This window comes from Aulonocara sp. 'chitande type north' Nkhata Bay, linkage group LG7 (assembly GCF_057382095.1).
Source record: "Aulonocara sp. 'chitande type north' Nkhata Bay isolate Kocher_YH1m ecotype deep benthic linkage group LG7, A_spYH_male_GT1.1, whole genome shotgun sequence".
NCBI classification, from domain to species: Eukaryota; Metazoa; Chordata; class Actinopteri; order Cichliformes; family Cichlidae; genus Aulonocara; species Aulonocara sp. 'chitande type north' Nkhata Bay.
This window is the reverse complement of record NC_141350.1, coordinates 65,178,835-65,192,882: the sequence shown is the minus strand read 5'-3', so window position 1 is coordinate 65,192,882 and position 14,048 is coordinate 65,178,835. Positions and strand designations below refer to the sequence as shown.

General features: G+C 39.7%; 2 protein-coding genes across 3 annotated transcripts in view; both read right to left on the bottom strand.

The window, feature by feature from the left end:
* Window positions 1–14,048, bottom strand: part of LOC147326653 (C-C motif chemokine 4-like) — a 67,427-nt gene that overhangs the window by 52,055 nt on the left and 1,324 nt on the right. Inside the window, exons 2-3 of one of the 2 annotated variants that reach the window (XR_015130626.1) lie at window positions 13,530–13,647; window positions 12,777–13,381 (exon numbers count right to left, since the gene is read on the bottom strand). The gene's annotated coding sequence lies outside the window, so the exon portion shown is untranslated. Of the gene's footprint in view, window positions 1–12,776; window positions 13,382–13,529; window positions 13,648–14,048 lie in introns of those variants that run through there. The other variant, XR_015130627.1, reaches the window with a different exon arrangement.
* Window positions 5,666–9,153, bottom strand: LOC147326654 (C-C motif chemokine 5-like). Its single transcript, XM_086302645.1, has 3 exons — window positions 9,026–9,153; window positions 6,697–6,814; window positions 5,666–6,546 (listed from the first exon to the last, which is right to left on the bottom strand). Exons 1-3 carry the CDS (start codon window positions 9,090–9,092, stop codon window positions 6,465–6,467), a joined length of 267 nt encoding a protein of 88 aa, XP_086158771.1. The 5' UTR covers window positions 9,093–9,153; the 3' UTR covers window positions 5,666–6,464.

Sequence of the window (14,048 nt, the reverse complement as noted above, 5' to 3'; positions counted from 1 at the left end):
CGGTTACAGTAGAATTTCCCTCGAGTCTGGAGCAGAGAGTAGGCTGACAGACTTACACGAGGCATCACAGCAGCGAACAGCACGAGCAGCAGTCCCACTGTGAAGCTGAGAGTCCTCATGTTGACTCCTCTGTAGACCTGATGATGCAGATGTTTCAGAAGATGTCTGAGGTGATCTGTCCTATTACCTCACTTTAAGTCTGCTCACATGTTCTTATCTGCACATTCAAAGTGGAAAAGTGTTCAAAAACCCAGTAGGTGGTTAGGTGAGTGGGTACTACTGCAACACGAGACAACAGGAAGCTCGAGGGACTCGACATCGCTGGGAATATCTGACAAAACGAGCTCAAACAAACCGCCCAGCGTTCCACAAACTCTTTACTCTGCATGCACGCACTGGTTTTACATCACGAATACTCAAAGTAGGTCAGACTGGAAATATCAAGCACAGGCAAGTTTAGAGGTTTTTAGGGGCCGTCAAGCACCTAAAAAGTTCGTGATAGCACCCTTAACAGTATCTTTATAAAAAGGGTTGATAACAGTGTCATTTAGTATTATTTTCTGACATTGTTTTCTAATGTTATATTTTGCCAACTCTTCTACTGGAGACAGGACAGAATAAAAACAGGCTTAACTGCACAGTGTTCTTGATGTTGTGATGTTACAGTGCACTCACACACACACTCACACACAGCTGCTCCAACAACGCAGCTCGTCATTAACAAAAATGAGACTTGTGTTGCTGTGACAGAAAGAAGACAAAGAGCTCATTTCATGAAGGTTTTTAAACACACTTTACCTGAAACAAAATGCTGTGACTGTGTTAAGGCTGGATCATTTGAGATTATCAGCTAATTTTACCTTTCAGAGCCATTAGTCTGCTGGCAGCTGCCAGCCAAGGGGCTGATCTACTTTATTATTTTAGTTTGTTAAACATTTCAGTTGATATTCTGCTCAAATTGGGCTTCGTTGTTTGTTTACAGCACAACTGCAGATCCTGGTGAGAGCAAGTCAAAAGGACGTTACCTGTCATGTCAACAGCAGCAGCTGGTGCTGTGCCAGAAAGTGATTTCAGATGGTTCAATGAGTTTATTTGGTTTGTTTGTGTGTTTTACATCTGATATTTTTTTTACTTATATCAGTAAATAGAATAAAGGGGTTATGTATAAAATAAAGAAATGACCTGTTTTTGTAGTATCTTTATGACTTTAGATTATAATCGATCCAGTCCATTTTGGTCACTTAAAGTATGTTTATGGAACTGCAATGATATATTTCTTAAACTTTCTGTGTCCCTCTTGAGTAGATCTCTCTTGAAAACACATTTTAATGTCAATGAAACCCAAATGACCCAAATAAATAAAGACTATAAAAAAGTCCAGTTGTAGTCTAGTTTGTGTTAGGGAAGTTGTTTCTGACTCAAAATGACTTCATATCATTCATGAGAAATATTTTTGACTTAGATTGTTATCAAGTCATTTATGGAAGTTTAAATTCCCCTAATATTTGATGGCAAATGCTAGAAAACGCTTTTTGGCACGACCCTGGTATTACATTTGTACGTGCCAGGTTAGCAGATCACACGCAGTGCCTGCACCCCGCGAGTCCTCGGGATTAACTTCTTCATGAAGTCAGCTCTGGCTTAAAGTAAGAAGCAAGAAAAAAAATCCATCTTACAAATTTTCAGTGTCTCCGCTGGTTTACATGTTAATGAGTACAAATAACAGGCAGCTCAAACTTAAGAACACTGTGAGCGCACCGTAATTCATCCTAACTCACCGACATCCGTTCACATGGTCTGAAGAGCTGTTTCTTCCTCCATGCGGACAAGGATGCAGATAACCCTCACAACCACTAGGGGGACCGCGAGCTGCATGCTCAGTCATTTCTGGAACATGACTGGATTTCATGTAGGTTACACAGAAAACTCAAAGCACTGAAAACAGAAAATAAACAAGAAAACACAGAAAATAAAGAAACAGGAGTCATTGTTTCAGTGCGTGTGACAGAGCTGTAACAAATGTGCTGAAGGAAATGGAATTACACACAGACAGGTCGATTAAAACCAGCACTGAAACCTGAACAGATGAAGATACGTTTGCAGTGGGCTGAAGCTGATGGTCAGTGATGATGAAACACATATATAAGAAAATAAGCTAATTTCCCAGATTTTTTATGATTTGGGAGACACGTCAGGTAAAAGTTCAGAAGACATAACAGTCATTACCTCACAGGTGTACACTGACATTTTTCTCATTCCTCTCATAGACAAGCCAGCATCACAGTGCTCTCTGTGAACCTGATCTGAAGACCGTGCAGTCCCCTGCAGACATGCAGTCGTGGTCAGAAGTTTTGCAGACACTCATCACAGGCATGAATATCATGGTAATCCTGGACTTGGACTTGAACTGGTCTTTTCCTTTGCTGGAATGATTGTACATCGTATTATCTTGAATGGCTTAAAAACAAGAACTGGGTGCAGTCCAAACGCCACTAATATTCGATCCTCTCCAAGATGCACCTCGACCACACATTTTTATTAGCCATCAAGCTTCTGATACAATTCTGGCCAAATATATGACCACTTTTTGTCAGAAATGATAGAGTTCATTTAAATTGTTTGGTTTCTTATGGTTAAAAGCTGATGCTAGCACCTCCATGTGTGGCAGTTGACCCAGTGCTCTTTGGTTAGAAAGCCTCACCTTTATTTCTGCAAATATACCGTCATTGTAGCCAAACAGCTCTTAGCTCCTTGGACTTTGTTCTGAGTATTGGTGAATCTACTGAGTGCTGTTTTCTATCATGTAATCAACCATAATCAGTTGATAATAGGCCTTGTGTGGTTGAAAGACGCTGAAGAACCTTCAGCACCACTAATAAAAGATTTAAGTGGATGTATGTTAATATTTGAAGGTGTAAAATCACTCTGGAAAAAGAACGGTTCAATAACCATGATGTTCATGCACATGACTTCTGAGTTACTGAGATCATCACTGGTCTGAAACACACAAAAGTCAGCCTGTGACCACAGCAAACAAGCTTAACTTCAGCTCTCCGGTAATATAGTCGTGGTTGCTGGTAGTTTGAAGATAATTAGTGTGGATTTATTGCAATAAACAATATCTAATATGACAGAAGTTTGATGAACTTTCATCTTTGCTCAGTCTATTTGCTTGTCCAAGCTAAAGCATTCATCTGCTCACTGCTCTACTACTCAACACTCTCACAGTCTGTTCTCTAAAATCTAAAAGAGGAATTGTGGATTTGATCAACTGGTCCCTGAATGCAATTGACACCCACTTCTCAACGAGAAGCCTGGGCTCGGGAGAGCCCGAGGGTCATGAAATTGATATGCAGTTGTTCGCACTAAAGGAATCACCACCATCATTTCATGCGGCTACCATATCGGTGCCAGCTGTGGATCAAGGTTCAGAATCAGAATCAGAATGCTTTATTAATCCCGAAGGAAATTAGGGAGCTTAGGTTGGAGCTGAACATAACAAATTCTCACCCTGATAACAGACGGTGTTTAGACTGTTCCTTCCTATCCTACGCAAGGCCACCTGGGTCGGCTGGAAGACTGTTTACTTCGCCTGGCTGTGCGAAGGACACTCTCTCAGCTAACTCAGGACACACACACACACACACACACACACACACACACACACACACACACTGATACACACTCACCCCCCCTCCCTTTCCAAACGCCTTCGATACTTGTCCCCACCCGGGGAAGATGGCGGGTCAACTGGACCAGTGCAGATATGCTGCAGGACCGGATGCGCTTACTACACCGGCTCTCTCTCACCCTTTACCCACCCCTGTTGCTTGTCTTGTGTTTCTGTGGGGAGTGGGTTTTTTTGTTCTCAAACTGTTCTCCCATTAGGAGCTCAGTCTGAGTGGAGTTTTTTTTTCTCCTCCTCTCACCTCATGTTGTGTATTTTCGTAGTTTTTTTTTCCTATCAGCCTACCTCTCTGACATGTTTCCCCAATGTGATGCATGTGTAAAGTATGTTTGGTCAGAGGGTTCCGTTGTAAGTGTGCATGTGCCATTTAGCGTGCTGTAACCCATAATTTCCTTCGAGATTAATAAAGTATTTCTGATTCTGATTCTGATTAACTGTGACCCTGATCATCTTTTTTTATTTGATGTTTTCTTGCCCCACAACATATAGACCTTTGTAAATAATTTAAAAATCACATTCTTCCACTAGTGTGTGTTACTTAGAAAAAGACTGAAAATCTGAAAAAAGGGTATATTTTCCTACAGATGCCAGCTGAGGGGGAATAGGTAACCTTTTTATGTTTTGTTGTCGGCTCCAGGCAGGGTCACATACTCCAGTTTCCTCAGATGTGACAAACATGGACTCAAGGATGAACTAATTATTTGTGGTGTTTCATTTTATAGGTTGCTTTGACTAATTCTGACTATACACAAACTGTATGCAATGAAATTGTATGTATTATTGGGTTTTTATCCTAGAGGTCAAAGGTCAACTACAACCCAAATTTTGTAAAATGTGGAATACTGTGTAAACAAAAAAAATATAAACAAAAAAAGAAGCAATGATTTCAAGATCACAGGCCCACGTTTGCTACTCTGAGCATCTGCTTTACTTTAATAACAGTCTGCAAACATCTGGGAGCTGAAGAGAGCAGCTGCTGGAGTTTTGGGAGAGCAATGTTGTCCCATCCTTGTCTGAGAGGATTCTAGCTGCTCAGCTCTTCTTCTTTGTCTTATATTTTGTTTCATGAGGGATTAAATGTTTCAGCTGGTGAAATGTCTGGACTGCAGGAAAGTTCAGCACTCTGACTCTTCTGTTATGAAGCCATGTTGTTGTAACAGATCCAGTGAGCAGTTTAACATTGTCCTGCTTAAATATGCAAAGCCTGAAAAACACACTCCAACCTCTGACATCAAGGCAGCATTTTTCCCCTGAGAGCTGCACTGGATATTTTCTCTTTTTTTAGACCATTCCCTGTAAACCATAGAGATGGCTGTGTGAGAAAATCCCAGCAGATCTGATGTGCCTGAAATACTCAGACCAGCCTCTCTGGCACTAACACATTCTGATGCTCACTTTGAACTTCAACACTTCGTCTTAATCACGTCTACATACAATGAACTGCTGCAAAAAGTACATTTAACATCCAAAATAATCATGATAAAAGGTAAGATAAATTATTAACATAAATAAGCACAAGTAGATGATTGTCAAAGTCTGCAAAATAACTTAAATAGCATCAGCATCTAACATGGTTTTCTTTTCAAAAGTAATCTCCACTCCTCCTATTCATTTATGAATATGAAAATAACACCTTTAAAAAAAATCTGACCTGCTAAATAAAACACACTTAGCAGCACCACATAGTCTGTTCAGTTTTCACACTGCACTTGTGTAAGAAAGCATTTGTGCAGATAAACAAGTTTAACTTTCGAGCAGCTCAGGAAAGTTTTCCCTTTTCAGATAATGGGTTTGTAAAATGTCTTCTTAGTCCCATAGTGCACATTCACCTTCACCTGTACAAACTCTACTGACAAAACTTTTATAACCAGCATTCAGATCAATTAAAAAAATTAGGCCATTAAAACACACTTTTACATTCACAGTCAGAGTCGTTTAGTTTTATGAAATTCAACTTTAATGAAGAATAAAGCAGAGCGATACAGAGTGATGTATAAATGCTTCAGATATACTGTAGCTGCATAACAATGAAGACAGTGAAAAAAATGAAAATGATGAAAAATGATTTACTACTTGTTATATATACAGCTGGATCCAAAAGTATGAGAACATCTCTAATTTGTGCACGATTTTCGTTTGAATCTGGAAATAATCTGAAAGTCTGAGGAATCAAAACCATTTAAAACTGTTTTTAACTCTGCGTTGGAGATTAGTGCCAGGAAAATGAGTGTGTGAGGAGATAAATAGCAGAGGAAGTGAAACCACAGTGGATCAAACCTGCAAGGAGACTTTAAGTCTGGAGGTGGTTTTGTATTTCTGTGGTTCTTAAGCACTTTCACTTTGCTGTAATATCATTTACAGATGATCAAGGATGGAAGAAATGTCATGAAGTGCCACAGTCGAGCTCACGGAGTGCTTTAGAATGACCCGTTGTTAAAAATGTTTGATTTCATTCACCTGTCGCAAAAAGACTGAAAACACCTGAATTCAAAGAGTCCCAATACTTTTGTCCATATACTAAATACTGAAATTTATTTATCTGAGGTTTAAAATTTTACCCAAATAGTTAAACTGAATTTGTGATTTGTAAACATTTGAAAACACAGAAAAAATAAATTCATTCTCCCTTCATTAAAAGTTACAGTATTTAAGCGAGTAAGTTATGCAGAGGTTTGAAACTGCAGCATTGCCTCGAGTCTACAAAGCAGTTTTATGCAGTGACCGATGATTTCTGGCTTGTGACATTTATTGGAGCCATGGCAGATTTTTGATGCATTTATTGTGCTCTTTTGACAAATTCTCTCACTGCCCAATCCTCATCCTGTTTCACACAGAAAAGCCTTTTGGGTGTCTTGATCCTGCAGAAAAATCAGTATCATTATTTTGCTCTCATATTCCCATATTTTACTGTCAATAGCAGAGGTACAGTTTTGATGTGGATAATCATACACGACTTACTTGGCAAATATTAGTGATCGTATCTAAGAGACAATGAAAAACAAACTTACACAAATGCTGGTGTGGAGCACTGACTGTGAGTTTTGTTGATAGAGACGATGTTCGCCTTTGGGATCCGTTTGTCAAAGAATTCAAAACAGCAAACCTCAGGTGAATTCACTGCCTTAGCTGTAACAGAGAAACAAGGATTACTCAGTGCTGCATCTGCTTCTAATGACTTCTCCAACATGTAAAATAAAAAACCTACAATTTCTCGTGTTATAATAACATGTTGAAAAATATTCCTATCCTGTAAAAACTGGGAAAAATCCAACACGAGTGCAAAACAGAACACATAAATAAGAAATCCTGAGTAAGAAAAATATTTTAAACACTTACTAATTGTTATTAATAAGTTTTAATTGTTGTTAATTATGAATCTGACAGAGTAAGTAAAGTAAGTGTTCAAAGTTTATTTATTAAGCGCTTTTCACAAACAGGCGGTCACAAATCGCTGTACACAAACGGCTAAAATAAACAAGAACATTAGTAGCTGTCTGCTCTAGTCTTTAGTCCCGTACGGGGAACAACCACTAAACTCTGAATCTGGGAATGGAGACAACGAGCAGTAGTGTATTTTAAGCCGAGATAAATCATCTGGGGTCTGGGCATTTACTGCTCTGTATCTTAAAACAAGAATTTTAAATTGAATTAAAAAATATATTGGGAGCAAATGTAAAGAATATAAAATAGGAGTGATGTGAGCTTGCTTGCTAGAATGTGTGACAAGACTGGTCGCAGCATTTTGTATAGCTTCAGGAGAGAAAGAGATGATTTGTCCAAGCTGGTAAACAGGACATTACAATAACCTAAACGTGATGACACAAATGCATGAAGAATTTTTTCTAGTTCAGCTGAGAAGACCATATGATAGAGATGTTCATTAAATAAAAGAAACAGGAACAAAACAAAGATTTTACATGCGAGTCAAGGCCCAGAGAAGAATCAAATATTACTCCAAATATTTAACTTAGCAGTTGGACAGAAAGAAGCAAGAACCTGATTGATTTTAGCATATAGTTCAGGAGGAGCTATGATCATGGTCTCAGGCTTGTTGTGTTTAAAACAAGTTAATTGCTAGATAGCCAATCAGTAACCTGAGTTAAGCAGTGGACTAGGGTGGACAACCTATCCAGCTGATGAGGTTTAAAAGACATATATATCTAAATGTCATCGGCATAGAAATGATAAGAAATGTCACTAAAAGATTGATTAATGCTAGCTAAAGGAAGAACTTAGAAAGAAAATAATAATGGACCCAAAACTGAACCCTGTGGAACCCCACATGTTAGGGAGGCAATGTTAGAGGAGAACCTGTCTGTTCTAACAGAGAAGGTCCTAAAAGATAAGTAGGAAGAAACCAGTCTAAGGCAAAGCCAGATACACCAGCCAAAACTTCATATCGAAGGCTGCACTGAGATCAAGCAAAATGATCACAGACTTATTCCCCACATCAGAAGCCATTAAAAGATCATTATAGACCCTCCAGGATTGCCGTCTCAGTGAAGCGCTGCCTCTGAAAGCCAGACTGAAAACGGCCAAGAATCTGTAATCTGCAGCCTGATGATTACAAGTAGAGTTGGCATCAAGATTCTGTTTCTTCCGTAGAGGAGTTACTGTGTTTAAAATAGGATGGAACATGACTTTGTCTCAATAGCTGTAATTGGAGAAAAAGAAATGCATGACCCAAGGCACTGAGGCCATCTACATAAGGGGAGTCAATCACCTTATTAACAAAGTAATTGAGAAGAGTTTACATCAGAAAGTAGCACAGCATTCTGAGTTGGAAATAGAACCAATAACGCTGATAGTCTCAAATAATACTCTTAGTAAAAGTATTGGGGTAAAATATAATTAATAAAATTCATGAAATAGTGACTTTTTAAAAATACTTTTATTTGCTCAGGCTTTCTTTAATAATGAGAACGTGATGATAATAATAATAATAATAATAATAATAATAATAATAATAATAATAATAATAATATCCCATTAATTTATAAGCCATTATTTTGTGCCACTAATCTCAAATCAGGTTGCAGGAAGACGAAGCAAAGAAGCCCAGACCTGTTTCTCAAGCCGATCTTTACCCCTCAAGCTCGGGTCTTCTACCAAACACCTGGGACCTTAAGGGTCCTGTGCAGTATCTCTGCTGTTCCGAGGACTAGGCCCTTCTGGACAGAGATCTCCGATTATCACTGGGACCCTCCACATCTTCTCAAGCTCCTTTGTTAGCCCTTGGTATTTTCTCGAGCGTATAGTCATTTGATCATTTCCATTTTTCCATTTTGGTTTTATTCATGAAAATCACAGTAGAATAAAGTAAGCTAGAAGACTTACAGGCATCACTGTGGTAAACAGTGAACAGCACGAGCAGAAGTCCCACTGTCAGGCTGAGAGTCTTCATGTTGACTTCACTGTAGACCTGATGATCCTGATGTTTCAGAAGATGTCTGAAGTGATCAGTCCGAACACCCCGCTTTAAGTAACGTTCTCATCTGCACATCGAAACCAATTCTACGAAAAGTGGAAAAACAATCAACAGCCCCAGATGGTTAATAGATTGGGTTTTTCTGCAACATGAGATAACAGGAAGTTTCAGAATATCAATCTGATTATCTGATAAAACAAGCTGAAAAAACCCAATGAGTGTTCTACAAAGTCCTTACAATGCATGCAGTATCTTTATCTCATGTCTCAAACAACGCAGATTAATAGGTCAGGCTGTAAATAGTACAGTATAATTTGATGATAAATTCAATTAACAGGGATCTTTTTGTGGTTACATGTCTTCCATCTTATGGTTTTAGAAATTGTCGAGCAAACACTAACGGCCTCGGCAAGTTGCTTGAAGAGTTATACCAGATAGACAGAAGGCAACTAAACTCTACTGAAACATCCAAGCTATACTATCAGTGGCAGTGGGACAATGTGAGAACAGCCACACCAAGGCAGTACAGTGCGCAACACTGGATGTGGTGTACAACACTAGAGGCCAACTTCAAGCCAGTGGCACAACTTACCATAAAGTGTGGGATGTACCAAGGAGATGGCCTGTGAACACTGCTGTCCTGCATAGATTTGAACCCCTCTCAGTGCAACCATTAAAAAGACTGGCTATGGATACCGACTACAGAAAGGAGCAATCATCAGCCTCCTCCTCTGCATGGATGACATCATGCTGTATGCCAGGAACAAGACATTGATTCACTGATTCCACCACGAGAATCTACAGCAGGGGTCGGGGAACTCCAGGCCTCAAGGGCCGGTGTCCTGCAGGTTTTAGACATGTCCTTGATCCAACACAGATGATTTAAATGGTTAAATTACCTCCTTAACATGTCTTGAAGTTTCCAAAGGCCTAATTATTTGACTCAGGTGTGTTGACCCAAGGTTAAAAGCTGCAGGACACCGGCCCTTGAGGCCTGGAGTTCCGCACCCCTGATCAGAGCAACGACATCGGAATGTCAATCGGACTGGAGAGGTGTAGTCGGAGGGTAATGAAGAGAGGGAAGGTAGTCAGAAGTGAGGTGATTGTACTACTAGACGGTAACATTACAGACATCGAGGACAGCTACAGATACCTAGGAATCCCATAGGCAAATGGGAACTAAGACGAGGCCACTTAGCCGCACCTAAGAAGTCCTGAGGAGTCAGCTGAATGGAAAGAACAAGATCCAGGCAACCAACACCTACACCTGAGTTTTTCAAGGTTCAAGGTTCAAGGTTCTTTATTTGTCACATGCATAGTTATACAAGTATAACACACAGTGAAATGTAGCCTGACACGCTCCTCGACATGTGCAAAAAAATTGGGGGGGGGGGGGGGGGGGGGGGTGTAGAGGAAGAACATTATATATATATATATATACATACATATAGTAAATACATACATATAGTATATACACTGGGTGAATGTGCAGTAGTAGCAGCAAGCAGGTGAATTCTGTACATTAATATGAATAGACATCTGACTATTTTACAGGATAGACAATATAAACATATTTAAAATTAAAGGAATTGAAATGTACATTGTGCCTTGGTTTAGTGTCTGGAAGAGTCCTGTCTCAGTCAATTATAGATGATGTGAGAGGGCGGGTGTGTGTGTTTAGGGCACGGATGGCTTGGGGATAGAAGCTCCTCTTGAGTCTCTCTGTCCTTGCAGATGCGGAACCTTCTACCAGATTTCAGAAGTTGGAACAGTTTGTTGCCAGGATGGGACGGGTCCTTCAGTATCTGCGCTGCTCTAGTCCGGCATCTCCTGGTGTAGGTGTCCTGAAGCGGGGGGAGAGCAATCCTGCAGCAGCGTTCTGCTGTACGGATCACTCTCTGGAGAGCTTTATGGTCCTTCACACAGCTGTTCCCGAACCACGATGTCACGTTCTGTGTGAGGATGCTCTCCACAGCGCCTGTATAGAAAATCCTGAGGATCTTTGGAGAGACCCTGAACTTCCTCAGTTGTCGTAGGTGATACAGGCGCTGCCTAGCCTTTTTGGTCTGGACCTGAATGTGGGCAGCCCATGTCAGGTCTGAGGAGATGTGGACACCAAGATACTTGAAGGACTGCACCCTCTCCACTGGAGCTCCATTGATGATAATGGGCTTGTAGTCTCTGTGCTGACCCCTTCTGAAGTCCACCACCAGCTCCTTGGTCTTGCTGACGTTCAGCTGGAGGTGGTTTTTAATACATGGGAGAATGGATCTAGGATTTGATGTTGTTTACATCAAATTATTTGAATTTGATTTCTATCAGCTCAAATCAGTCTATTTTCCTCTGGCCTTCACAAAGTATTTTCTCCCCAAAAAAACGCTGCTCACTGGATATTTCCTCTTTATCAGACCATTCTCTGTAAACCCTGGAGACCCTAAAGTGTGGGAAAATTCAAGTAAATCAGCCATTTATGAAATATTCAGGCCAGCTCGACTGACACCAACAACCACACCACATTTAAAGTCACTTAAATCTCCTTTGGCCGATTGGATGATTAGATATGAGTTGAACAGCAGATATGGTGCAAAATGTAGTTTGATTGGTTTTGGTCATATACAATCACAAGGAAATCATTTTTAAATGCTTTTCAACAGAAATGTTTGATACTACAGATCATTTTACCTCAATTGCAAGAAATGGAAAGGTCACTGACTGTTTGACTGAAAGATTAATGTTAAAAGTTCAAATGTGTTAGTAGACACAGAGGATCGTCAATGTCTACAAAGTAACTGACATCATGACATGCTTTTCCTTTAAAATGCCCCACCTCTTTATGGGAACTGTAAAGAACCGCAGTAACATTCTCACCACTCCGTCTCCCACATGGAAAATATACAATTTATAAATATGTCACATTGTGCACATTCACCTTCAACTGCTTCTATTAACACATTTTCATAACCAGCATACTTATGAATTCCAAAACAAAGGCCACAGCATGAAAACACTTTTACATTCAGTGTCAGATGGAGTCGTTGAGCTTTGTGAAATGAAACTTTAATGAAGAATAAAGCAAAATAATAAAGAAAGACAAAATCTTTTTAGATACACTGTAGCAGCATAACAATAACACAGTGAAGACAAATGATCACATGATTTGATACATGTTATACGTAGCTAGATCCAAAAGCCTGAGAACACATTTAACGTGCGCAAAACTTTCATCTGAACCTGAAAATAATCTCAGAGTCTGAGGAATCAAAAATATTTGAAATTGTTTTTAACAATCGCTCTCAGAGATTAGAGGCAGGAAAACAAGGGCCTTTGTAAGGTGAGGGAGAGATACCACAGTGGATCAGACGGTGAGAGTTTAAGTCTGGTGGTGTTTCCAGACCCAGAGCTGAACACCTGATGTGAGTCAACTGCACCCTGACTGAGGGCAAGCAGTGATCCATTCTTCAGAGATGTGCTCCAACAGTGATGTAGATCTTTGTGGAGAAGAATTCACACTGCAGCAGGATATTGAAGCCAAACACACCTCAAAGCTTTGGAGAGCTGCTTAAAGAAAGCCTAAGAGTGCTGAACATAAACTTTGCTCATCAAATGAGGCTCTTTGAGACACAGTCACATCAACCTGGGTCAACATGGCTTAATGGAGGGTAGGCGGTGTGGAATACTATATGGACAAACGTATGGGGTCACCTACACATTACACCTACAGGCCATGAAAACCCACATCACAATTTTAATTCCAGAAGAGGAACTCTGGAGTTTCTTAGTCACCAAAACATTGGAGACTTTTTCAGCACTCTGTCTTTGCACTCACTAACCCTGCCATCTAACTTTATGTCGTCTGGCACTTCATGTGGTTCTTCAATGCTCCCATCTTACAGTAAGAGCACCTTCAGATGATTATGGGATATTAATGAGGGAAGACACTTTATCAACTGAGTTTTACATACTGGATTAACATAATTCCCAAATTATGAAGTTGATATTGTGATAATGTAAAAAAAAAAAATTGAAATCAGCATAAAATAAATGTTCTCTATATTCTGCAGCTGTAATTAAGCAGGTAAAGAATAAAGGGGTTAAAATTCCAGCAACAGTTTACAAAGTAACTTCATGGAGTGAAAGCATTTTGTGATTTTTGAAGTGTTAATTGTAGCATTGGTTCAATTTTCGCTCTCTCTTCTTTAACAAATTGTTCCATTGCCCACTTCACAGTCTGCTTCACACAGAAAAGCGTTCTGGGTGTCTCGATCCTGCAGAAGAATCAGTATCATTATTTTGCTCTCATATTTACACATTTTACTCTTAATAGGAGAGTTATGCTTTAATGTGGACAATTATACATTACTTCATGGCAAACATTAGTGATCAAATCAAAGAGACAGTGAAAGACAAACTTACACAAATGCTGGTGTGGAACATTGTCTGTGAGTTTTCACGATGGACACGATGTTCGCCTTTGGGATCCGTTTGTCAAAGAAGTGAAAACAGCAAAGGTCAGGTGCATTCACTGCCTTAGCTGTAACAGAAAAACAGGGATTACTCAGTGCTGCGTCTGCTTCTAATGACTTCTCCAACATACCAGATATAAATAAGGTTCATGCTCATTAGCTGCTTCTGGGTCCAAACTCTCCCCTTCAAACGAACACTGCGGCACCACTGAGAGTTACAAACTGTCTAAATTCTTTCATCTGTAATAAAATCATCAGCGTTGCTGCTTTACCAGGCGTAACAATTAAGTTTAACATCCAGGCATCCATGAAAACAGGATTTATAAAGTTTAATGGAGTTCAAAGTTAGCAGGGAATTAGCTCGATAGTATCTTATATTTGGATGGAAACTATGTTCTGACTACAAGTTAAATTTCTTTTAGCATTTATTGTTTGTTTTTTTTATTGTCACAATTCCAACCCTCCCCCT